Here is a 26,044-nt window from a genome sequence, read left to right as displayed (position 1 = left end):
AGTTATTATTCATCGTTCTTTCAATTTAACGTCCCACGATTATATCCTTTAGGCTAAGGAAGACTATGATTAAAGCAAGTGAATGATGATGGAATAATTGGTGGAATAAGAAAGTTAGAGGAAACGGCAGTACCCCGAGAAAACCTACGGACACGATGTTTTCCATCACAAACTTACTTAGTAGGGAATCGTACCAGGACCTCACGCACCAAATGTAAGCGCTCTACCACTGAGCCGCCTTGCTCCCTAGTGGATGTTCAAAACGCAGTAGAATTCTTATAATCAATGGCGAAGATATTGCGCCGTGAACATGGGCGAACTTTTCTTAAAACTGTGCTACGTTTTACAGTTTTATTTCCATAATTTGCAAATGTAGAAAAAGCTGGCCACCAAAGGGTATTAACCCCCTTGGTTGTATGCAACCCGCTTTACTTTGTTGGTTACCTGGTTGCTGCATATTTTAGGATAAGAGTGTTCATCAGGTGTAGAAATTACTTTTTTTTTTAATATTTGATTTTTTATTGATTAAATACTTTTTCAAATATTTTATACCTAAAAACCTTCCTTGGGAACAACTTATTCAATTAATGAAGACAGCATAGAGATATGACCAACGGTTCTCGACATAATTACGTATAAACAGTGTTCGACATGGGGAAAAAAGCAGAGGTGGTATGTTTTATTACGATTTTGACTCGACATACCGGCTATCTAAATGTTTAAATACAGTGAGAGTATGTTGCCTAAAATATTGCATTTCTATCAACATAAAGACTGAAAACCAACGGAGAGCTTCCGATTATAGAGAATTCATAATGCTCAAGAAACGAGTTTTTGTTTCCTGCGGGAAAACTCCCGGACTCCCTACTTCACTAAGGTGTATTCCAAACCCCCCTAAGATCCTCCCCCATCCGTTTATGCTCCTAAATCCGTTTATGCTCAAAACATGACATTTATATGCATTAATGCAAGAAGACACACACACGATAAGAAAGAAACAATTCAATATGGCACATCAAAATATAAACTAGATTAACTTCTTTGAAGACTCCTCATTTTAAAAACAAAAGGTAGGAAAAAGATAACAAAAATCTCGCTGTTGTCAACTTAGAAATTATTTCTACATAAGAAATAAAATCTTTTTACAAACAAAGCTATTCGTCAATTACTGTGTATAAAAATGGACTTATTAAAGGTATTTCAGCGTCTACTCTCCAGTGACGGTATGTCTTGGTCACTGAAAAATCAGAGGTCTTCATTACTGAAAAACCAGAGGCGGTATGGCATACCACCGCATACCGTCTCACTTCCACCACCGTTTATAAATACAAAAAAGAAAAATTCAATATAATCATTACTCGAATGAAATATTCGGTAGAAGGAAAAATAATAATATCCTCTTGAGTCACTGGACTGGGAGAACGACCTGTAGAAGAATGTGGACTATGGCCTCGTGATCTCAAGTCCATAAACTTTGCAATATGATTAATTTGGGAATCTGAGGATATATCCTGTGGAACTCCGAAATCTGGTTCATCTTCAGAAGCTAATAACCTTTACAATGACTGCTTCAGATCCTTACAAGTTGAAGAGAGCTCAAGAAAGGTGATGGAACTTTTGAAGTCTTCTGTTGTTGAGAATAGTGGCGATGTGGGTTTGTGGAACAAACACTATGTTATTTGTCGTTGCTTGTAGTCTTGTGTGATTGAGTGCAGGACTACGAGATATTTTGATATTTCGATAGATATATCCAAATTTGGATTTCGCACAACCCTAATCGAAGGTTAACTTGGTTTGTGGTGTGCATTATCTTGGGTTCTATTCCCTGTGGAGTATGCAAAATTTCGGTGTTGACTCGTACATATAGGCTATCTTCTTGAACTAATTGGGACCTCAAACTTCGGTGAAGAAAGCTCGAAATAACGATGATGGAAACAGGTGGTACTACTTACCACGTCGCTTAATTAATATCCATTGACTACTGAGAGTCTTTCATGGGCTGTACGAGTAGGATGCTTAATTTAGGAAAGTATATCAATTGCTTCAATCGCTACATAGCAGTGCCGCCAATGCAAAATATGAACTCGCGCCTCTTCATGACCAACAGGTGCATGATTTGTGTACATGTGACTTCGGGTTTTATGATCTTTTTGGGTGTGCTTGCATCAGACAAAATCTGATCGAGTCCCACTTTAAGCCATAGGTCGTATCTCATCCAGCCTTGTTGTTGAAACGAACGTAACCTATAATTAATCAATTAATTAAAATATGAGTACCATTGACGGCGATAACGGTCCTTCAGACCGAGGGTCCCCTTCAAGTTATGAAACTGAATTCCAATAGAGCTTTCTCAGTACCAAAAGAAGTTTGTTGGAAGTTTTAACAATACTAACACATTCCAAAATCAATCCAAGACCTTTTAACTCCCCCTCACCGACCTCACTGCAATACAGTCATCATACTTATGTTCTAAATTTGAAGACGTAGATGAGGATGGTTAAAGCTATTTAGCTATTTCTACGTCCTCATAAATAATTAATAGTAGAATCGCCCGAAGTGATAATAGAAGTAATTAACGAACAATCAATTGATGAGAATTAGCGATAGATGGCTCTGAGATCGAACGAGAGATGAACGGAAGGCAACGCACGATGTATATGCCTGGTTTTACCCTATTTCTTCAACCGCTCGCTTCTTCTTTCTTTACTGCACTGAGCTCAGACTCTGTTAGCAACAGACACTATGAAATGAAAAAAAACACACACACACACACACAGAAGAGAGAGAAAAAAGCAAAAAGAAAAGGAAAAGCAAAAAAGAATAGGAAAAGAGTAGACCAAAAGGAAAAAACGCATCTCCATGGAGACCGGTGACGTCAGCTGTTTTATTGGTCTTCCTAGCTGAGGAACACTAAGAAAAGAAAGGAAAAAAAAGGAAAAATGGTTTTCCTTTTTTTCTCCATAGTTCTTTCTTTTTTGTTATTACTTTTACTTTTTTTTCTTTTTTTGCCGCCATCCTTTAGCAGCGAGACTTCAGAGTCTGTTCTGTTCTGCTGTGCGGAGAAGAATGCGGACTTCAGATACGAAGAGAAAAGAAAGAAAAAGAAAAAGAAGAAAAAACACTACTGCAGACATGTTCATGTACAGTGTATGAACATTACATAAACACTCCCCTAGTTTTAATTAAAAAAAAAAAAAGAATAGGAAAAAACTGTTTAGTCGATGAGCATGAGGGAAGGGAGGAGAATTAAGCTTCTCAATCGGCATCACAAGTGTTCCTTCCTGCTTCCCATTTGGTGTAGGTACTGTGTACTGTACATATAAACAATGCTACATTAACTATGTAAAATAAAATATTGTCGAATCGTTACAATACAATAAGTTTCTACGCATAGTAATACTATGAACTTGATTGGATTCAAAATGAAAAATTAATATTATGTTATCGATATTTGTCAAACCTCAATTTTCAAAAACTGGTTTACCAACCAAAACTCTTTTATATATTTAATTAAACTGTTTGCCCGTTTGTCTGTCCGTCCGGTAGACAAAACTTCTTGATCCGTCCGGTAGAAGCCACCAACTCGTCTTGTTGAGATAAGATGAGAAACATGACAACTCGTCTTGTTGTTGAGATGAGATGAGAAACATGACAATTGGTCTTGTTGCTGAGATGAGATGAGAAACATGACAACTCGTCTTGTTGAGTTGAGATGAGAAACATGACAACTCGTCTTGTTGCTGAGATGAGGTGAGAAACATGACAACTCGTCTTGTTGTTGAGATGAGATGAGAAACATGACAATTGGTCTTGTTGCTGAGATGAGATTAGAAACATGACAACTCGTCTTGTTAAGTTGAGATGAGAAACATGACAACTTGTCTTGTTGCTGAGATGAGGTGAGAAACATGACAACTCGTCTTGTTGTTGAGATGAGATGACAAACATGACAATTGGTCTTGTTGCTGAGATGAGATTAGAAACATGACAACTCGTCTTGTTGAGATGAGATGAGAAACATGACAACTCGTCTTGTTGTTGAGATGAGGTGAGAAACATAACAACTCGTCTTGTTGCTGAGATGAGGTGAGAAACATGACAACTCGTCTTGTAGTTGACATGAGACGAGAAACATGACAGCTGGTCTTGTTGTTAAGATGAGATGACAAACATGACAATTGGTCTTGTTGCTGAGATGAGATGAGAAACATGACAACTCGTCTTGTTGAGATGAGATGAGAAACATGACAACTCGTCTTGTTGCTGAGATGAGGTGAGAAACATGACAACTCGTCTTTGTTGCTGAGATGAGGTGAGAAACATAACAACTCGTCTTGTTGCTGAGATCAGACGAGAAACATGACAGCTGGTCTTGTTGTTGAGATGAGATGACAAACATGACAATTGGTCTTGTTGCTGAGATGAGATGAGAAACATGACAACTCGTCTTGTTGAGATGAGATGAGAAACATGACAACTCGTCTTGTTGCTGAGATGAGGTGAGAAACATGACAACTCGTCTTGTAGTTGAGATGAGACGAGAAACATGACAGCTGGTCTTGTTGTTGAGATGAGATGACAAACATGACAATTGGTCTTGTTGCTGAGATGAGATTAGAAACATGACAACTCGTCTTGTTGCTGAGATGAGATTAGAAACATGACAACTCGTCTTGTTGTTGAGATGGGACGAGAAACATGACAACTTGTCTTGTTGTTCAGACGAAATTGAAACTTTCCCGAGTCTCATGGACAACACCAGGCCACCCAAATCTTAGTTTCTTAAACACTGTTTTAGAGTTAAATGTTTCATAGTATAAAAACTATAAATTAATAAAATGAATGTGCGTACACAATGAAGAACATGTATCAACGTTTAAAAATACGGAAAATTATCACGTAACAAGTATGGTTTGAATATTGTTATATGACACCCTTCATGCTCCTCTCATAAAGATATGGGGCCCATACCTTGTCCTAAACATAAAGAGAGGAGTCTGCAACTCTGAAGTAATTCGGAACTATTTTATAGAGAATGATAGATAAAATCCATTTAATAGAAATCGTTGTTCAATCAACAATTGAGTCAAAATAAGTTACTTCAATTTCTTTTTCTTACATCTTGTTTCACCTTTGCTATTGGTCAGTCTCATGCAGTTTAAGCGAGATAATAGGTTGCTTATAGTCATTCTAATTCTTTAAGTGATTTTTGAGTTAAACTAATACAAACATACTACATGATCTTTCAGAGTCGTTGACATATACATTATATGCATTTTATTTGCTCTAATCGATCTCAACCCTCTTAGCTGATCTAGGGGCAACCACTTGTGCGGCTATAGTCCGCGTCACCAGAATTGGCGTGTGGCATCAGCCAATAAGCTCGCAGTGCGCTGTTACTAAACCTTCAGGGAGGAATCTAATAATTCATAATTGATTTTGTTCTTATTTGTGGACAATTATGAATTATTGGATTCCTCGTCCCCTCGATCCTGACCTAGCAGTCCAATGTAGGTGTTATGCAAGGTGACTCTTTTAAAAGGGGACACTAGCACAAAGCTTGGTTGTACCTTTTATGGGCACGTGAATATCCAAAATACGAAGTAACAGACAAAAAAAAAAGTTCCTCTTGTTTCATGAATAATCATTCGGTGATGAAAAATTTGGGAATTGGCTCATGGTTTCAGAAATATCCATTGAAAATCTATTTATTTCTAATTTGCAGTAATTTGGATTATACTTCGACATTCTTGAACTATTCTACGTATCTCAAATTGAGCGAAATCAACATCAATATTGTTTATTTCCTCTTATTGCAATTTGCCTCACGTCCCATATTTCTATGGCGGATGGGCCGCTACGTTCTCCGGATCTTTGATTTGCAATTTCTTTACAATATCTTTATGCCACCTAAAGGATTAACCTACATCGCACGAGATTTAAAGGAAAATGTTCTAAACTCAATTGATAATAATGATTCCATAAATTTGAGTCACACTTCCAGCATAAAATTGAACACAACCCTTTCATTTGTTTTCATTTCGTACATAGAAACCAGTGAAGGCAGCAGACACAGGAGTCGAACAGATTTTACGTAGCCACTCTGTACTTTCAGAATAAGAGTTTAAGGTTTAATTTTGGAAAATATGAAGAAAACTAATTTCTGAGTATATTTTACAAAGAAAATATAACCAACTACTTCTACAGAGAATTTTCCGTTTCTTATCTACCATGACGTATCCGCAGAAGTAAAAGTTTTTTTTTCTTTTTTTATCTGCTGGAGGAGGTGGAAGGAGTATCTGAAACTGTCCAAGCTGGACCCAGTCTAGCTTCTTCCTCATCCATTGCGGTCACCTCCAAGCTTTACGAGAAAGAAGAAAAAAAACATGGATTGGAAGTAACACAGAGAATAAGGGGAGGAGAAGAATAAGGGCGAAGGATGGAAAGAGGAGGTAGAAAAAAGTAAAACGTGCTTTCGTAACCTCCTGGAGTCTCCTCTTGGTGCAGTTTTTCTAAACCCTTTCCTTCCCTTCATCCTATATGTGACTTTTTTTTTATTTAATTCTTTCTTAGAGACGTTTTTCGTTTTTTTTCTGCAATAACTTCATCTAATGCGGTTCTTGGACCTCGCCGCATTTTTCAGGGAGGCTTGGTCGTCGTCGAGGCCACTATATATATATATATATATATATATATATATATATATATATATATATATATATATATATATATATATATATATATATATATATATATAGATATAAGAAATTAAGAAAAAACTGGAGAAGAAACTGGGATGAAAGAAGAGTTACAAAATGGATGAGGGTATTGATTCACCAAACTATGAAGGCTTTTTTTTAAAGCTTCCTCTATGCTTTACCCTGTTTCTTCCTTCATTTTTCTCTCCTGCGCTCACACACACACACACACACACACACACACACACACATATATATATATATATATATATATATATACAGTTTTTCAACTTGCAGGTTCGTAAAAGTAGAAGGGAAAAAATTTATATCGCAAAGCCCAGGAAACAAATGGCTGGTTTCTTAGAATCTCTCTCTCTCTCTCTCTCTCTCTCTCTCTCTTTATGTGTCTCTTTCTCTCTCTTCATTTTCTGTTCTTAAAAAAATTACAAAATCAAAATATGAAAAACAAGTTGATGCAAGAGCCTGGAATAAAGTTTTTCTTACTTTTTTTACTATACCAAAAGGGGAGAAATGAATTTAATAATAAGGACTGGAATAGGATACACTAATGAACGAACCAAAAGGGAATAAAATGACGAAAAAATTAAAAAGAATAAACAGAGTTGGGTAATTATGTTCCTTTTAAAATTCATTTTCTAATAATAGGGTTTGATAACAATTTTTGCTATTCATACGTTTTGCAACATGTATTCTAATAACAAACTTGCTTCTTGCTCACTGACTTCAATGTGTTTTACTCAAGTTTATCTGTGCCATATTTTCGTGGAAAAATAGTATTCCAAGAATGGGTCAATTTTATTCTATAATCATGTACATTGGTAAGAGAACATGATGGCTCAGTGATAGAGAGCCCATCTCTAGTGCATTTCCTGGTCATGTAAATGTGCGTTTTGTAAAGAGTTTAATCGTGATTCGTGGATGACATAACCAGTTTGAAACAGGAGAATGTCTGTGCAAGGGTAAAAGTATGGGAAGACCAAGAGCGTCTGAAAAGGATGTTGAGCGCTTTAGGGAGTCTTTCTTATGAAGTTCTAGAAAGTTTGTTGGGAAGACCAATCATGAACTTTCAATGCTAGTGATGACAGTATGAAAGGTCTTAAAAAAGACGCGTACATATGCGCCCCTACCACTTAAAGTATTACAGTTTTTAAATCCTACTGATTACGCTGTGCACTCCAAATTCAGAATTAAAGTGTTGCAGTAGCAAAATGATGACTTTCTTGAGAGTGTTTGTGTTCAGTGATGAAGCAACACCTCATCTTAGAATCTGGGGATCAGAAAATCCCAATGCGAACTAGACTCCCCAAAAGTTAGTGTTCTGTGCTGTTTCCCAACGAAAAGTTAATAGGCCATTCTTTTTCGCTGAAGATACCATAATTGGAATGACATCTTTGGCTGTGCACAGAGAATGGCTTTTATCCAAATGCAAGATGTACCAAATAACTTATTTTGGTAACAAGATGGTGCACCTGTACATTGTCATCACTCTCTTCGAGATTGGTTGAATGATGTCACTGACCACTGCATTTGTCATCATGACTTTATGACGAGACTTATCTCCGATGGCCTCCAAGATAATCGGATCTTACTCCATGCAAATTTTGCCCTTGGGGTTTTGTAAAGGACCGAGCCAATGTGCCTCGACTGCCTCTAACTTGCATGAATTGAGAGACAGGATTCGAAGAACTGTTGCTGTCATCTGTATATATCGGGTGTTTCAAAACAACACCAACAACGTTTGGGAGGTATGTAAATGTATATATATATATATATATATATATATATATATATATATATATATATATATATATATATATATGTGTGTGTGTGTGTGTGTGTAAAGGCGGACTGTTTCCTGTATGTGTTGTCCCGGGTTCAACCTCTGATGTTGGAGTACAAACTCGAGTGGTGCTTCGAATTGCACTAGTTTTATCTCATACAGTCTCTGTGCTCGAAAGGCATGTTAAACACCAATCAGTCAAAAGTTTCTGCTTATTGAGTCGTTGAAAGAAATATTTTGACCTTATTCGACTCAAATGTTGTTTTAATTCATTGAAGCTTTCTTGTTGTAGCACTGTGACGAGACGTATTTTTCGGATGTTGCACACGGTTCTCTATGGAGTTAAACAAAAGACTAAAAAGAAAAGACTCGCTTAACGAAAGAAAGAAAAAGGAAAAAGTAAGCTTGTTTCTTGTTTCTGAATATCGCAAGGTTGCCAGATCGTAAGGGCTTTATATTACTTGAGTTTTTTTTTTCATACCTTACACTTTTTCTTTTTCTTTTTTTTTAACAATGCGTATTACTTTGTGTGCGCAAAGCGTACTTAGCAGCCCCATCAAGGTCACCTATAAAAGCGGGCAGACATCGAGGGCGGAGGAGACACACCGGTAAGTTCTAACTTAGGGGAAGGGTTTGAGAGGAAAGGGGTAGGAAGCAAAGAGGGGAGAGGTAACTGTCGCGTAGCTTCAGAGACACACATATCGATCAATGCCAAGTTCATACAATAGTGACTATATGCAACACTGGAAATATTATTGTCAACACTAATGACCACATACTGTGTTGCCATAGAAAGCCACTCGTTTTTTCTTACATCACCATAGTCTTTATTTTTATCGCAAATAGCTCATTGGCAGTTACGAGTTATTTCAACGTATTGTTAAAGATAATCAGATATAAATGCTGTATAAATAAAAGACTTCTTTACTGTAATTGGTTCGCTACTTTTATCTGTAATTTTCAAATTAATGAGAAAAATGGATCAATATTACAATTGTTTCACTTGCAAAACTTTTCCAGCTCCATTTATTATATACTTTAAGAAGGTGGTACTTAATGAATCGAATCAATGTCTTCTATATATAGAACCTATCTATCTATATCTATATCTACACACACATACACATATATATAATACAATATTATCGAGTGTTCTTCAAGGATCGAGCACTAACACACCGCTAAAGGATGTGCCCCATACCACCTGACTCTATCAGAGAGGATGACACGGGACTTATGTTTTAATTTTATTCAGATTTGCGAGAATTATATGGTCCCACAAGATTTTCATTTAATTTAAATAAACTTCGGATTAATTTAATTACTACTTTGTACACATTAATCATCGCTGGTCCAGTTACCATCAATATAGTTATATGTTTGATTCACCACCTGGAAATTCTTTGCAGTTTCGGTGTGTTCACTTTCGTTACACGTTGGCGAAGCAATGGTTTGTTTTATTATTTAGATTGTCAGTTTTCCGATCTTTTAGTCTGGACCATTTCTTTAGCACTTGCACTTTGCACAATTAGGAAACTTCGTAATTCGAACTAATCATATTTATTCGCAATATCATTTGTTTCTTTGAAATGGATCAGATTTGATTACAATATCAATTAAAATCAGGTCTTTCTCTTCACCTTCATTCTATGATCGATCATTAACAATCGTCTCATTACTCATCATGGTTCATTGAAGTATCGATGTTCTTTGCTGTCCTGTAATTAGATATGAATGGTTCCTTGCAGGGTATCACACAGATTCTTAATTGAAATATGTATTTTAGCTTCTTTGACGTCGATATTATTATTATCGGTTGCAGAATCTATATTTTCTACTACACGTGAATGAAATAATGAAGTTTTATAGCTCTGTATTACTCTATCGAACCGATCAACTCTAGAATCCCTTCATTCAAATGTTGAAATTTTGAACAGATTATTTCATTCCATTAATTGCATATATTATCCAAAACATTCTGACATGTCTCTAACGCATTTTGAATATCATCTAAACAATTCTCTTTTAATGCCATTATAAATTATTACTCTTTACTTGACTTCGGAACTAGTCAAAGCTCCCGATCATAGCACCAATAAACATAGAATGTATAACACTGTTATGTATTCCTATATTAATATGTTATTTACTTGGTTCTATATGGATCGGAAAATAAAAGAATTTACAGAAGTAACTATTTACATTTATTTATCGACATATTGTAGTTTCTGTATCTATAATGTTAATTCTCTTCTTCTATCTTTATTAAAACAATCTACATGGCACATATTGCTAAGCTTTTCTAGCCAATGTAAATAATACATGATCGTTGTAACCTTTTTCTCGAAAACTACGCATGTTAATTCGCCCTTAAGCATTTCTCACTTTGTTCAGTTCGACATCACATCAATTGATATATGTCCCATCTTTGGAGAATATTATTATTATTATTATTATTATTATTATTATTATTATTATTATTAATATTATTATTATTATTATTATTATTATTATTATTATTATTATTATTATTATTATTATTATTATTATTATTATTATTATTATTATTATTATTATTAAACTTCGAGATATCATAGGTTATTTAGGATTTTTCTAAGGCTACTTCATCTGTTGCTATGTACTTTCGTATAAAATACTTCATTTCTTTAATATTGTGATTGTCTGTACACATCACAAATGGTAGAAACATATGCATATATATATATATATATATATATATATATATATATATATATATATATATATATATATATATAGAGAGAGAGAGAGAGAGAGAGAGAGAGAGAGAATGTACCTATGCATTATGTGTTGAGGCACATAATGAAAATGGGAGAGGCGACTATTTGTTGTCTGACAAGATCTTACATGAAGTAACACCGTACACATGCATACATACGCAGATGCAAAGGGATGAAGAAGAAGAGTTTGGGAACAAGGTACAGAGATGAAGCTAAGAGAGAAAGAGGAAGAGAATAATTTTCTCTCTCTCTCTCTCTCTCTTGTCTTCTCTTTGGTCTTCTTCAAGCTGTCTGTCTGGAACCAAAACTTCCAACTCACCACCCGAAAAACTAGATCCACTTTTTAATATTTTTTGTGTATGTATGCGCCCGACACTTCACAAAAACTCTTTACCACAGAGTCTCTCTCTTTTTCTCTCTGTCTCTATCCCCATCTTCTTCTGTTGTTCCGGGAAGACCTTGAAACAGAGTGATGTTCTTTTGTTCTTTATAGTGTGTCTTTTTTTTCCTAGACTTATTTTTGGTATGGGTATACTGTACTCTTAATTTTTTGGACGTTGGCTTTCGCTACATGGCTCGGCTGCCTTGCTACTTCTTTTTAGTACATCCAAACCTTGACCCCTGCCCGTGTATTTTTTTTTATTTTTAATTTTTATCATTCTTTTTGCTAGTTTGTGTACTCCGTTACCTCACTCCACCTTTTCCTTTCTGTTTAGCCAGTTTTTTTTATTATTCTTTACTTCTCTTCCCCTCCCTTGTTTCCTTTTTCTTCTGAGCTGCATATTAATTACGACAAAACAAAAGCGCTGGTACCACCGTGGCAGGGGATGCTACGGGAAACGCCTTGGAAACAAAAAAGGACGTAACTTAAAGTTTGTATGGGGCGAAGGAAAAAAACAACAGCGAAGTGGAGAGAAAAATCTTCTCTGTGACTTTTTTTTATCATCTTCAATGTAGCCAACTCCTCAATTGCGGAAGGATGTCAACTTTTTTTTTTTTTTTTTTTTGATGCTTCATAATTCAAAATTAACAAGAATTCATTTTAATAAGTGATGTGTGCTCTAGATTCACGATCTTAAATCTTAAGACAATTTGCTAGGCTCACTCCTACTTTTTTGAATTCGACTAAATTACTTAGAGACAGTTAAGAACTCGAAATTTTAGAGTGAGCCAGACAAAATGCTGTTACATGGACTAATAGTTGACATCAAATCCTTTCGTATAGTGAAGAAAATTATGTCTCCAATAATTATGATGACACAAATTGCACACTCACATTACATACTTCCAAGAAAGTGTCTGTAAATTCATGTTTCTTCATTTAATAGCTTACTAGAATTTTTTTTTTAAAAAAGTGGGAGTGAGATAAGTTCTTTCAGAAGTTCTGAAGTTGCAAAAGAATATGAATACACAGCGAACTCTCTCTATCCTGACGTGTTCATAGTATATATGCGTAGTGAATAAACTATACACTACCATGTAGCCGAGGATTTCTTTTAGGTCTGTCGTGTTCCCTAGTTAAATTCTTGCTGAAGACACACAAACTTTCCCTGTAATTGATATAATTGATATCCAGATCACATACTGTACACTAAAATCTGTCTAACCACTCAACACCTTAAAGCAGCATTGAATTATTGTTTAAATATGTAGTATGCATGTTCGAGAAAACAAGTCTTATGGCAGGTTACACAATAGTTCTGCGTCTTATCTTCTTAACTGATTTAGCGTCATGTCACTGATCTTTTAAATACCATGGTAGTTCGACATTTAAAATAAATTTCATTTGGTGCTAATTCAATATTAGCAACTTAAATACGGTGTGTGTACAATCTTTTTTTTTTCTTCTTTCTTTTAAATGTTCATCCACTTCTGAGAACTCTGATTGTAAGATATTTAATGAAAATGTTATGTATATGAACCTTTATGTTTAATATCAAGACTTCCAGTAACTAATTAGAGAAGCTTTATAATTCTTCTATAAAATCATTATCAAATTCTTCTATTTTAAGTGTTACAAATTTAAACAAATGTAAACAGAAAAGGATATCGCACTTTCACAAAGGCCCAGCTGTGACGTTGGAAGAATTCTGTTGGTATCGTGGTAAAATTGATCTGAGTCTTATAGAGTGAACTAGTCAATATAATTAATTATTTATTTCAAATTCCTAAGATATAAAGTAGTGTGTATATTTTTTGTCAGGGAATACTTTGAAAGTTTACAAAGAAAATCTGGCGTCGTAATTGTCAGATATTCATCCTAATATTACACACACGCACACACACACACACACCAACATACACACATTTACCCCTGTATGCATATATTTGGTTCTTTTCTGTTTATGGATAAAAGTACTACGGAAATGAATAACAAACACCTTTTGAGCAAGACCCGTATGTAAGCTGACTTTAGCTATAACCCAGACATACTATGTAATCGGTCCCCAATGTATATACAACCAAATTTGTATGCTAAGTATATGTCAGTATTACTCTCATTGTGTTCAAATATGTATATCTTTTATTGTATTAGAAATTTCGAAACTCTTCTATAAATCTTTTATTATAATTTACTTTCAGCGTTGTTCCAAACACCGTTGGTCCCTAACATGCCAGCGGCGGGTTTTCCTATCAACCCTACTCGGCCGATGAATCTGTCACAAACATCGCAGCAACAGCAGCCGCCGTCGCAACAACCCCAGCAGCAGTCGCAGCAGCCACAGGTGCCACAAACGTCACCAGTGTTGCCAACTGCGAGGCCAAGTCCTCCAATGTCAGCCGTTCCAAGTAACAATCATAGTAGTCCAAGCCCGAACTTCAACAAGGAGAGTAGTGAACCTTCACCTGGCCATAATCAGGTAAGCATTTCTTAGGTTATTTCCACGCATTAAACTTTCTTAAATGATTAGAATTTTGTGAAAACAAATTTGCCCATTAGTTTGGGAGCAGGTCCGTAGCCACGGGGTGCCCAGGCTAGCTACGCCTTCTCTAAAATTTCCAGTTGTTTCTGTAGGTATTTATAATTTTAAAAAGAATGTAAATTAAAAGTTAGCCACTCCCTCCTTTAAAAAATCTCGTCCAGTTGTTTTTCAGGTTCCGAGACTCGAATTATGGATGAATTATGAATTATTATTATTATTATTAGAAATTAATGGTTATGAAAGAATTGGTGGAATGAAAATCTTAGAGGAACCCCGAAAAACCCACATATATAATGTTATCCATTTTTTGCATTTCTCATTGTTAAAAAAAACACTATTGACCATATACTTCAAAGTCGATTCGTTTATATGAAGAAGTAAGTCTTCCTTTCAAACAAACGAAAATTTTAGTATTTTAATTTTAGTGGTTTATTCTTTAAACCTAATACTTCATGAAAATTCTATTCTGTGATATAAAATGTTTAATACTTACTAGCTGAACCTGCGCTGTCCACACGGCGTATCTCCTAATATAATCAAGAATCTCCACTGTTGGTAGATGATATAACTCTTGGTGTGAAATCTGAAAAGAAAATTAAAATAAGATATTAGGAAGTCTTGAGGAAAAGCTGCGAAGAATATGGGATGGAAATAAACATTAGAAAAACAAAAGCACTAGTGATTGAAATGAAGCGTTTGGTATAAAATATAGAAGTGAAAGAAGAAAAAGTAAAACAGGTGACTAGTTTTCGGTACTTGGGTAGTATCATTGGTGAAGATGTGAAGTGTTAATATGAAAATAAAAGCAAGAATAGGAATGGCGAAATAAACATTCAGGAAGAAGAAGTTTATTTTGTGGGTCTCTGAGTACAGAGTTAAGAGAAAAAAAGACTCATACTACAAATGTTTGGTTTTGATTTGATTTTCAGTTTAGCGTCCCTTTGAACAGCGAGGCTATATGAGACATGGACCTACAGCGTAATATAAGATCCGAACCACATGAGCTCCCACCGGGAATCGAAACCGGGTCTCCCACACCAAAGGCGTGTACGCTAACTGGTTAGCCACGAGGGAGCTTTTAAATGTTTCGTGTGAAATATTGTTCTCTATGGCGCAGGGTATGGACATTACATAGAAGCGATGCATAAAGACTGGAGAGTTTGAATTTTTGATTGGAAGAAGAGTGGAGAAAGTTAACAGGGTCAAACAAAATTAATGAGGAATTGCTGAGAATAATGGAAGAAAGATTGGTTGGACTAGAGTTTGGCGCCCCTTTTAGCAGCGAGCCTATGTGAGATGCGAACCTATAACTTAACGTGGAATCGAAACCACATGAGTTTCCGCCGTGAATCGAACCCAAGTAAAGAAGAAAGAAAAATATTGAGTCTTATTAACAATAGTAAGTGAGACTGGTTAAGACATTGTCTGAGAAGGAATTGTATGCTGAGATATGGTGCGGTACCTCAGGATTAATAATAGAGTACAATACTTAAATAGAGGGTACGGTGAGAGTTAAAATAGGGAAGGACAAATGAGACTAGTATTTAAAACGGATAGGTACCTCAAGAACGATGAGGTTAATGGAGATTTAAGAGAATATGAAATCCCTCAGTTTCCGGAAGTGACCTGTCAATAATGGAGGGATACATTCTACTTTTACGTCTTAAATAATGAGAGACGGGTAAATAATGAAAACGAATGATTAAGAAAAAAGTAGAAGAATGAAGGTGTTGGAGAAAACAGGAGATCCGTGAGAAAATTCACACACACACACGATATTGTCCACCAGAAATCGCTTGGTCGAGAATCAAGCTAGGGACCCTCCACACCAGAAGTAAGCATTTCTACCACTAACCCACCATGTTCCCAAACACGTGTGATGATAATGCTAGGAAGAAAGGGGCATTTAGAAGATAAAGTTGAAGAAGAAACAATCAAAGTCGAACGATAACATAGAGTCAATAAAATATGACACAGATTCTCAACAGCATTGATATGATTGTTCCCAATACAAAATGGTAGCTATTTCTGGAATTTTAATACTTTGTAAACAAATAAAGTAAATCGAAAGAAACAGTGGCGTGATCACAATAATAGAGTTTAGATGACGTTTTTCTAATCTAGCATTATCTGTTATGTTTTGTGTCTAATTCCAGGAATATCCTAGTCCGGGATCTCCTTTGCAATTAACGCCCGTCCTCGTGGAGTCTCAAATCCAGCGACTAGCCGAAGCGGCCGAGCAGCTGGTGAGGACTCTTCCCCAGTTCGAGCCTAAACCTCAGAACAGCAAGAAGAGAATATGTAAAGACTTAGAGGTGAGTAGTTTCTTACATATATTTTCCACACTATTTATTATTATTATTTTATTTAACTTGCACTATATCTTGCACTATATCTACTTTCGGCAACTTTCTGTTCAAATTTAGTATAGATGTTTTAGTACAAGAGAAACAGCAAGTTCATCGGGTGTTCTTTTGAATTTTTTCAACTTAAAAAAAGTAAAATAAAAAAATGAACAATAGCGATGCTCAGTGCAGATTAAGGTATCTATAGAGCCTAGACTAATTCTCTCTAATGGGCTTCTTTCACATATATCTTTCAGTTTAATGTCCCATGATTACCCCCTTTATTCTAAGATAGGTAAATGATTGATTGAAGTGAATGAGATGGGGAATTGGTGGAATGAGGTAGTGGGAGGAAACTTAGATATCCCGAGAAAACTTACGGGCACAATGTTGTCCACCACAAACTTACTTGGTCGGGGATCATATCTAGGGCCCGACGCACCAGTAGTACTGACATATGACGTACGAAGACACTTTAACTATCAGGTGTTGACAGTGTACGCATAGTCGTTGATCCATAAATAGTATGCCTGCAAAACTATTGACAACGCTGTCGATGTTCTTGTTTGTCCGACATCACTGCTTTTGCTTTAGCCAGGTTTCTTGTTTGTCCTTTTTTCTTTCCGTGTTGTTTACAGTGAAGGGGAACAGAAAACTGTAACGTCACAGAGCATTCAGTAAGAAATGACTGCTTTAAAATATTCGTATAAGTTAATACTATATAAATAAATTCTAGTAAGGTGCTGTACTGTGAAGCACTCATAAGATTGAAAATATGCAGGTCATGTTTTTCTAAGTAATCAATCGCCGTACAGCGCATACATATGATATTTCCGACAATTTCCTTCTATGTTTTTGTTGAGCTTAAGCGTTTAGAGATTGTCGTAGCATATAAACACAGCCATTTATTTCATTGATTGTGAATGTGGTGCATAAACACATCATCTGGACGAAAAGAGGTGTGTGATTTATTGCGTTTAATTTGTCAAGTAAATCATTCAGTACCCAATCATAGGCTTGGATGGCTTTTAGGAAGTTCATTTTTTTAAACTTGTAAAGCAAGACTGATAGCTGTCTCCGAAGAGATCCATTAGAGATGAGTGTGACATATTGTCGCGGCCACGAACGGTCTCAAGGGGAAGCTTAGACCTTCGTGGTGGACTGGTAGGATTCTCAGTGTTAGAAAGTTGTAGAACACCGATTCTATCATTTGCATTTAAAGAACAACGAATAGTTTGTTCACGCTCCCAAGTAAGCTCAGGTAGAATTCAAAATATAGGTTTTATATACATGAGCGCTTAACTAATTTATGGGCGTACTGACAGGGTGTGAAGACACCGATATAGAGAACGATAGCCAAGAACAACAAGTATTTATATACCGCCAGAGGTTAATTATATCACAACAAGATTAATTCATTTCAGGGCCACTATTTATGTGGGCCAGGGTTCGAGTCTCAATGTAGCCACCAACTTAAGTCAGCGGGTACATATCCCAACGATTCTGTTATCAAATTATGTGCGTGACGCTAGGTATCGCATGTCACAGGCCGACAACAATTATGTCGCGCGTGCACATTCCACCAATCTGTCACCAAAGTATGTCTTGGTGGAGGAGGTTGTTATTAGTACAATAATAATGAACAATAGCAAGAGGTAGCCTTGAAAAAGGCTGTTTATATTGATAGCAAGAGGTAGCCTTGAAAAAGGCTGTTTATATTGGGACTTCAAATTAGTCCGTGTCAAAGAGGAGCTATGCAGCTCGGATGATAGATGGTTAAATAACATACAATTTCAATAACAATCGAGTGAAGGCGCAAAGGCGAAGATGTCCATCTCAAGCAAATAGGCTATCGAATGACCACTCGTCAAGGGGGACAGCTTTAGGGTCCCGTAACAATACAAATAACAAAAGCAAGGCGGTTTTAGTCACAATGAGGACGAGGGTGGTCAGTACACAAGAGAACGAATGATTACGAGTATTAAGATATCAGCGAGAAGGCGTCAGCGAGTTGGAATACCACTGCTATCAGCCAATTCAGAATACTTAGCAAATTAGCATATCAAAACTTATTATATCATTACAATTAAACACGAGATTACTGCTCGAATTAAAAGAGATCTAGGAAATCAAAAGTAATTAGCAATTCACACAAACGATATTTAAGCAACAAAAGGTTTCAAAGTAATTTTGAAACTACTTGGGAGGTGATCCCCTTTACAGTTAAGCGACTTGATGAAAAGATAATGCAAATGACAGTTACATGAAAATATTAATTAAACAGTGATAACCCACCTGAGGTCCGTGGTCCTACCTCCAGGCACTCTAAGTCGAGATGGGAAGACTCCGGGGCTATCTTCGACGCTGCTGTAGCCGTTTCGTACGCACCAGGTAGCACAATCACTTAAAAGCACTAAGAACACTATTACGAGAAACTTACTTGTACTTCGAGCGGCTGAAATACAAGAACAGGATAGACGGACGATGATCAGGACTTCATGTAAGACGATGTCGTCACTGAGCTTCGTACGGGATTAGAAGTCTTCGGAATATTTGGGACTTCGCACAGGCTGGTCTTCTCCTGGATGGATGATGGAATAGAGGTGAGACGAATGGTGAATGCAGTTCCCAGATTCGAACTACGTCCAACAGGATTTCATTCCACAGGTCATCTGCCTTCTCCAGTAGACTACAACATGGGCACGTCGATACGAGGCGTTAATATAGATATTGAGAAAGAATTATGAAACGTTCACCAAAAGGGAAGTATTGAGAATGTTTTTGGAATGACGTAAACAACGCAAGTTCGAGTTAGGAAGAATTTTATTAGCTGGCTCGAATAAGTCCGTAGACTGAATACATTACAGGGAGACTTTCCTACATGAGGTCTTCTACGCAACTCAGCGTTAGCACAGGTTAACGAATATTGTTTTAGGAAGCATTTAGGTACACAAAAGTTGAATTAATGAGAGATCTTAAAGAGATCCTTGTAGAGCCAATGTTCAGATTAGGTAAGCAGAATCTGAGTAGTAATAACTAAGTTTGTAGGTTGACTGTATACTCACAGTGAGAACAGAGGTACTGTCCAGTTGAGCACTTAGGATTGAATTAGTGATAACACACACTGCTCATCTCCAATGATGAATCTTTATGAAATATCCGTGGTGGAAGGAATACCGTCCTTACGCCGTATGATGGAAGTTAACAGTCACTGCCGACACAATAGCACAAGTCGGTGAGGGATGTAACAAAGTTTCTCCCGACCGAAGAACGGGCTATAACAAGAGTGTCAACGTTCCGGCGTAGTTCCAAGTTAGACTGTGGACGATAAGTCCATGTCGTGGAGTTTGATGGAACTTTAACTGAAGGAAGCAACAAGCTGGAGCTTGTGCCACTCCTAAAGGTGATCGGAATTTCCCCCGAAGGGGGCAACGGGCGGAGGCCCGCGCCTCTTCGAAAAACTATGGAATCACTCCCGAATTGACGAAATTGAATCTAAAGAGAGATGTCCTCACTTTTTGTTTGTCCTTATCATTCTCACACGGCACTAGGTTAGGGACGTGTGAAGGCAGGGGTAAGTCAGGGTTTTACCTGATTGGATTTCTAATTATTTATGAAACGAATTTAAGTTTCTGCGACTGCGTAAGCAGGCGGAGGGCGTATCCTAAAAGCTTCCTTTACATGAGAAAATTTCTTGATACAAAAACCCTGATAACCTGAGAAGGTTAACATTTGACCTCATGTGTACAAAGAGTCACTTTTAGTTACAGATAGTACAATTTACTAAGACAATCTTAATTACACCATGACTCTCCAAACACATTATATTTCTAATAAAATTTCAAGAGTTCAAAAGTTCAAACTTTGCAAGTGTGCTTTAAAATAATAATTTAGGTCTGTGACAATTTATATTACTAAAACGTCCAAAAACAGAGTGAATAATCAAATTTATAATCGAACACTTGTGGTTGTATTACAGGAAGATGAGACTCTGTGTCAGAGTTTTTGAATATATTACTGGCTAGCAAAATAACCTTTTTAACCTTTAAGTTAACTAAATGAAAATCGGATTAATGCTGTAGTATCTATTTATTTAAGAGTTGTGATAACCAAAAGTAGGAATCTATTACTTTCCTGTAGGCGGAAATATTATCTTCTCCAGACGAGAAAGGTTATAGTTTAACTGATTCTTGAGCAGACAGTCAGCTGGCTGGGAGGGATGAAGCAGACAGAATATTTCATCCAAGAAAAAAAATAAAGACAGCTGGAAGGAACTTGAATGCGCGAAGAGAATGACTAACATTTCCCTGTTCTCTCGTTTTTCCTTGTTTTAAGATTTAAGAAAAAATAAACTTGTCTACGCAATTAGAAAAATAATTGTCGATAATTGTTTGAGTAATTGTGGAGTGTGGCAAAAATTTTGGCGCCAATTGAGATGGCGCGTGTGGCACACTACAGTCGACGCCCCTTAAGGAAAAAAAATTTTAGTTTGCTCCGACAAATCTAAACATTTTTTTTTAACTTAGGGCTAATGGCAAATTAAATTTCAGAGTTGGCAACACTTTCATGTTAAATGAGTTTTACTTTGGGTTGGCAACATTGACTTAACCTATGGTAGGTTGCAACACTGTTGTATGTTCGAGCAATACTACATACTAAAGTTAATTAAAATTGAAATAGAACATACCCTAACTCAATATAAGAGAACTCATATAAGTATATAGTGACAATTTCATAATAAGTACATAAAACTAAGAAATGACACGATTAGTGAGCTTTAAACTACAGGATTGAATCATAAAATCAAGGATACTAATCAATACGCTATACCTAATAGACAATTACAAAGTATGTATATGAGCTTATACTAAAGGCATTAATTCTTTAAACCTTTATAGTATTTCTACATATGTGCCTTAAAATTTTTACATGTAAATTTAAGTGATATTCCTTTTAATAATGATTTCTAAAATTACTAAGATTTTCCGACAAATGTGCTGATAGAATAAAAATAATATGAGACCAAATAATTCGTATGCGATAGCAATATCGAATTGTATTCGCAAAGATACAAAAACAAAAGGAAACAGAATTACCAAATTCTTGTTTATCTACGGAAACATAATAAGGAAGTAGACACATAGTTGACCTTACTGAACCCAAACAAACCATTAAGGGATAAGAGATGAACTTGACCTACTTTTAGACTTAACGGTACGTTTTCTTTTTTAACTTTTTCTTTTTCTTTTAAAAAGAAACTACCCTAAACCATTTACACATTCAGCTTGGACTCGAGCTGAAATATGATATTTTCTACAGAGGGGTAAACCACAGAAGATGAAAGAATTCAAGAATCTGTATATAGACGTATATATAGATATTTTTCGGCTACACAACTAACCTTTAACTTTTTTTTTTTTTAACTGTTTCTTGTCCCTACGTTGACGGAACCATTCTATGGAAACAGATGTTTCGAGATTGTACCTTTTACATATATGACTAATATATTGTAAGCGTAAATTACAGCTACCTTTTAGATGTACGTTTAACAAATTAATGATGCAAATTATAATTTCCTTGAATTAGACAGAATACTATTGTCACACTTTTATTCTTATACAATTAATATAACGTACGAGGTATTATAGACCTCCTAATTTCAAACGCTATCGTTTTCAATACGATTATTATTAGCATGGATGTTGTTGGCAACATCAATATTAATACTATTATTACTAGCAACAATGTTATGACGGCTATTATTACATATGTATATTGTTACTTTAATTATTTCGAATTTATAGCTACAAGCATTAGTTTGATCAGTTTGTATCAATTGTTATAAAATATTATAATGAACCCTTCATAATTGATTTACGAAATGGCAAAGCTTACGAAATAACATGAAAATTAATTCTCTCACAGAAAGAGTTTTAGAGTACAGGTGAAAGACTTCTTGTACATTTATAAGGGAAATATAAAACCACAATGCCACAATGATATTATGGAGATACAGAGCAAGAAATTACAGATATGAAAAAAATATAAGCTATTTATGCATTATGATCTTATGAATCCGTTAAATAATGCATAAATAAATTAAGTAAGTTAATTGTTACTTTAATGATATTAACTTACGAGTAATTAAAGGAGATTTCTGAACAACAAACAATAGATAGTTCTAAAATAAATTAACATACTGACTTCTAGCATGGTTGAAATAAATTATATTCTTTGCGCGTGGGACGCAAGTCGCACAATTTTGTTTAAATAGAGTATTTTAGAAAGGGATGATTATGCCTTTCGTACTAATGACTCAACATAAATAAATCTATTAAAGTTTAATGATTAGGCAATTCATAGACACTTCTCGCTTGAAATAGTAATATTTGAGTTATAATTGAACATTTACAATGAACGATAAAATACTAATGTTATTAATTCGCGAATAGCTAATTAAGGTGAGCTCGTCCACGCTACTGGACTAGGTGAGCGGTTAGAAGACATTTAAACTATCATAATATTTCTATATGTATTGCCTATAATTAAGTATACAGATTACCTTAAAAGCTTTTTCAACACATTATAACTACATTGTTAACAAACATAGGCGATTATTTGAATCAATATTTGGTTTTCAATTAATCGGCATCAGATAAGGGTGCTTAATCATACTGAATTCATACATTTTTCCTCCTTGTTTAAGGGCACAAATTATACACAATTAGATCACTACACTTGAATTTCTTACTAAAATTCGCTTTACAATTAACCTCTAGATTAAATGATTTTCAATTACATATGGCGAGAGCTCGAGAATCCTTAAGTCACTGTTGTAGATCAAACAATTGATCTTCAAATTACAAATTAACGATAATTAAACTTCGGATGAGAGAGTTTTACATTAAGATTTTCCTTTTTGAGAGGGGCGGCTTGGCTTTTTGAATGAGATTGGATGACTTGTTACGTTTAGTAATAATTGCATGAATTCCATTAGCAATTTTGAGGCGTCTGATTTCAACGCAGAAAAAGATAATAATGGCTTAATTTAGTAGAACATTTAGACAAATACACAATTAACTCGGCCGTGGGCAACTTTAATAGGCTTTCTGGTGCGGACAACCTTTTACTTAAGGAAGAATGAATGGAACTGGTCATTGGTGCTCCCAAGATAACAAATACGTAATGAAATAACACATAAAACTGACTTCAATATATCTGAAAGATTTTCTCGCTTGACACTAACCTTGGAGCGGATGGCGCTCGGAAACACTTTCATACAACAGAAAACTTACTCAGTATAGCAGGCCTGTTCAGAAGGGCCGCTAATTCGCACTTTTACCACATTTACATATTTCTGCAAAGGAAACAAGACACTTGGCCTCCTTTTCCTTGCATTTATTCGCCTTTTAATCGCATTTTTGCCTTCTGGGAGAAGACAGAGGGGCTGCAAGAAAATGCGCCCAGGTCGGTAAATTTACGGACCTATTGAATCAACATAAGCATGGCTGGACCTAGACTGACGCAAAGAGGTGTGGTCACTCCGAAAAGATGACGACAGCTGTTTTACGCGAGTAGGCAGCAATTCGCAATCGCTATTTCGAGGACAGTTCGAAGGCACTGTCAATAGCAATCTAGCACAACAGAGAGATATGTATTCTACACATCAAACGCAATTTATATGAATTTCTTCAAGATGCGAGGGAAGTACTACTTAACCCAAAACACTACAATTGAAAATGAGCGAGACTAGAAATGAACGGAAGCACCTGAGTTTGATGATTACGTCACATGGGCTGACGACATTTTTACGTCCGACACAGTTGCAATTAGATTTTCAAATTGATACTTTCCACATTACTTTGATATTATACGGCCATTGCAATACAAAGATATTTAACTAGAGCAGTATACAACATTTTCATTAATTAATAGGTTTCAATATTCCTGAACAAACATACATGAATGCACGCAATTTCTCATTTCATGTCTAATAATACTCATAAATGGATACATTTTTATTGAAAAGTTCTACGTTTGCCGCAAGGTTTAAATAACTTCTGTTTCTAGAAACGATTAGGAACGCTAAATCGTTGTACAACTTCAAAGATTTCAAAGGGTCATCCGTTTTGACACATTTAACTAAACGCAAATCAATAAGAGTTGATTCTAGGTGTTTGACAACAAGATTTTTGTCGACTAGCGGTAATAAAGCAACAATTTGTATTCTCGGATTCGGACCAGAGAATACGAAAAGAACTGAAGGTCGTAACTCTTCATGATACTCAATTAAATTAGAGAGATAATGTAAAGACATGGTTTTGATGCCGTGAAATATAATTTCTGAACTATTCGCTAGGCTAGTCTGGAAATGCAATTCATACCATTTTCGGAATCGTAAGCCGCGTAGATTTTGAACAATTTCCTCTTGTTCTGTTAATCCGTAAGTGGGATTAAACAATTCAAATTTAGGCAAAACTGAACGTTGCGCAAGTAGGTACTTAAATGAAGAATCTTGCATGAGAACTTCGTCTTCTTTATAGACAGGATAATACAATTTATGATGTCCCAACATTTTGACAACTAATTTTCCTTTCTCTCTCTCTCTACTAAACTACTGAAATACAAACGAGTGACGAATAAATGAACGAACGAGTGGATATCGTCACATACATAAAACAAATTGACTTTCTCTCAATGATTAATGACTTAAGTAATTAAGTTTTACATGAATCAAATAACTGCAATTAACTTGATGAGTTAAGAATTCTCACGCCTCCGTTTTTCTTTACTACTACTATTATACCTTCTTATTAATGTTACTAGGAAGAAGAAAGAAACTTCACCAGTTGAAAGAAAACAGATCGTTTTTCGAAAGGTTGCGGAGGGAAACAAGTATTTCGTTCCGCGGTTTTCGCTTCTTTTCTTTTTTTTTACAGCCGTGGGTTGACGGCGAACGCAAAAGGAGAGGCTTTCTGTCCAAAAGATTGAAAACTTCCTGTCGCGGTCAATTTTCTATCCTATTTTCTTTCTAGGTGTGAACCTTCTTTGATCTTGTTTTTCTTTATTTACAACTACCACGGGGGGGGGGGGGTTTGGAGAATAAACGAACAAGATGTTTCTGTGAGTGTTATCTTAGCTTAAAAAGATTGGAACAATAAGTTCTGCAATGAAACTATACCTAACTCTCTTTTTAAATTTGTAAAAGAATGTAAGATTACGTTTACGTCAACAAAGCAAAATGAGAGATTTGTTGTGTCTCTACCAAACAACTATCTTGTGATTTAAAAATGAACAAAATCTTTTGAATGAGGTGTGCAAACTATTCAAAAACACACAAATTAACTTGATTTACTTTGAAACACACTTTCCTTAAATTTTAACTAAAATTACAAGATTAAATCAATACAGTGTAACAATTTACAAGATAGATTAAATTTTTCGCTATCACAAGCTGTTACCAAAATTTACCAAAATTAACAGAATTTACTCTTGTGAAGCAGGTTCGCATGTCACG

At 35.6% G+C, this 26,044-nt stretch overlaps 1 protein-coding gene across 6 annotated transcripts in view; it reads left to right on the top strand.

Moving 5' to 3' along the window:
- The window catches only part of nab (NGFI-A-binding protein homolog), a 287,733-nt gene that overhangs the window by 161,349 nt on the left and 100,340 nt on the right, over positions 1–26,044 (top strand). For all 6 annotated transcript variants that reach the window (XM_081735999.1, XM_081735998.1, XM_081735996.1 and 3 more), the window contains exons 4-5: positions 13,842–14,119; positions 16,339–16,497. In XM_081735999.1, coding sequence (XP_081592125.1) covers positions 13,842–14,119; positions 16,339–16,497 — 437 coding nt within the window. The remainder of the gene's footprint in view (positions 1–13,841; positions 14,120–16,338; positions 16,498–26,044) is intronic.

Source organism: Thermobia domestica, chromosome 13 (assembly GCF_964235325.1).
Source record: "Thermobia domestica chromosome 13, izTheDome1.hap1.1, whole genome shotgun sequence".
NCBI lineage: Eukaryota > Metazoa > Arthropoda > Insecta > Zygentoma > Lepismatidae > Thermobia > Thermobia domestica.
This window is presented reverse-complemented; position numbering and strand designations above follow the sequence as displayed.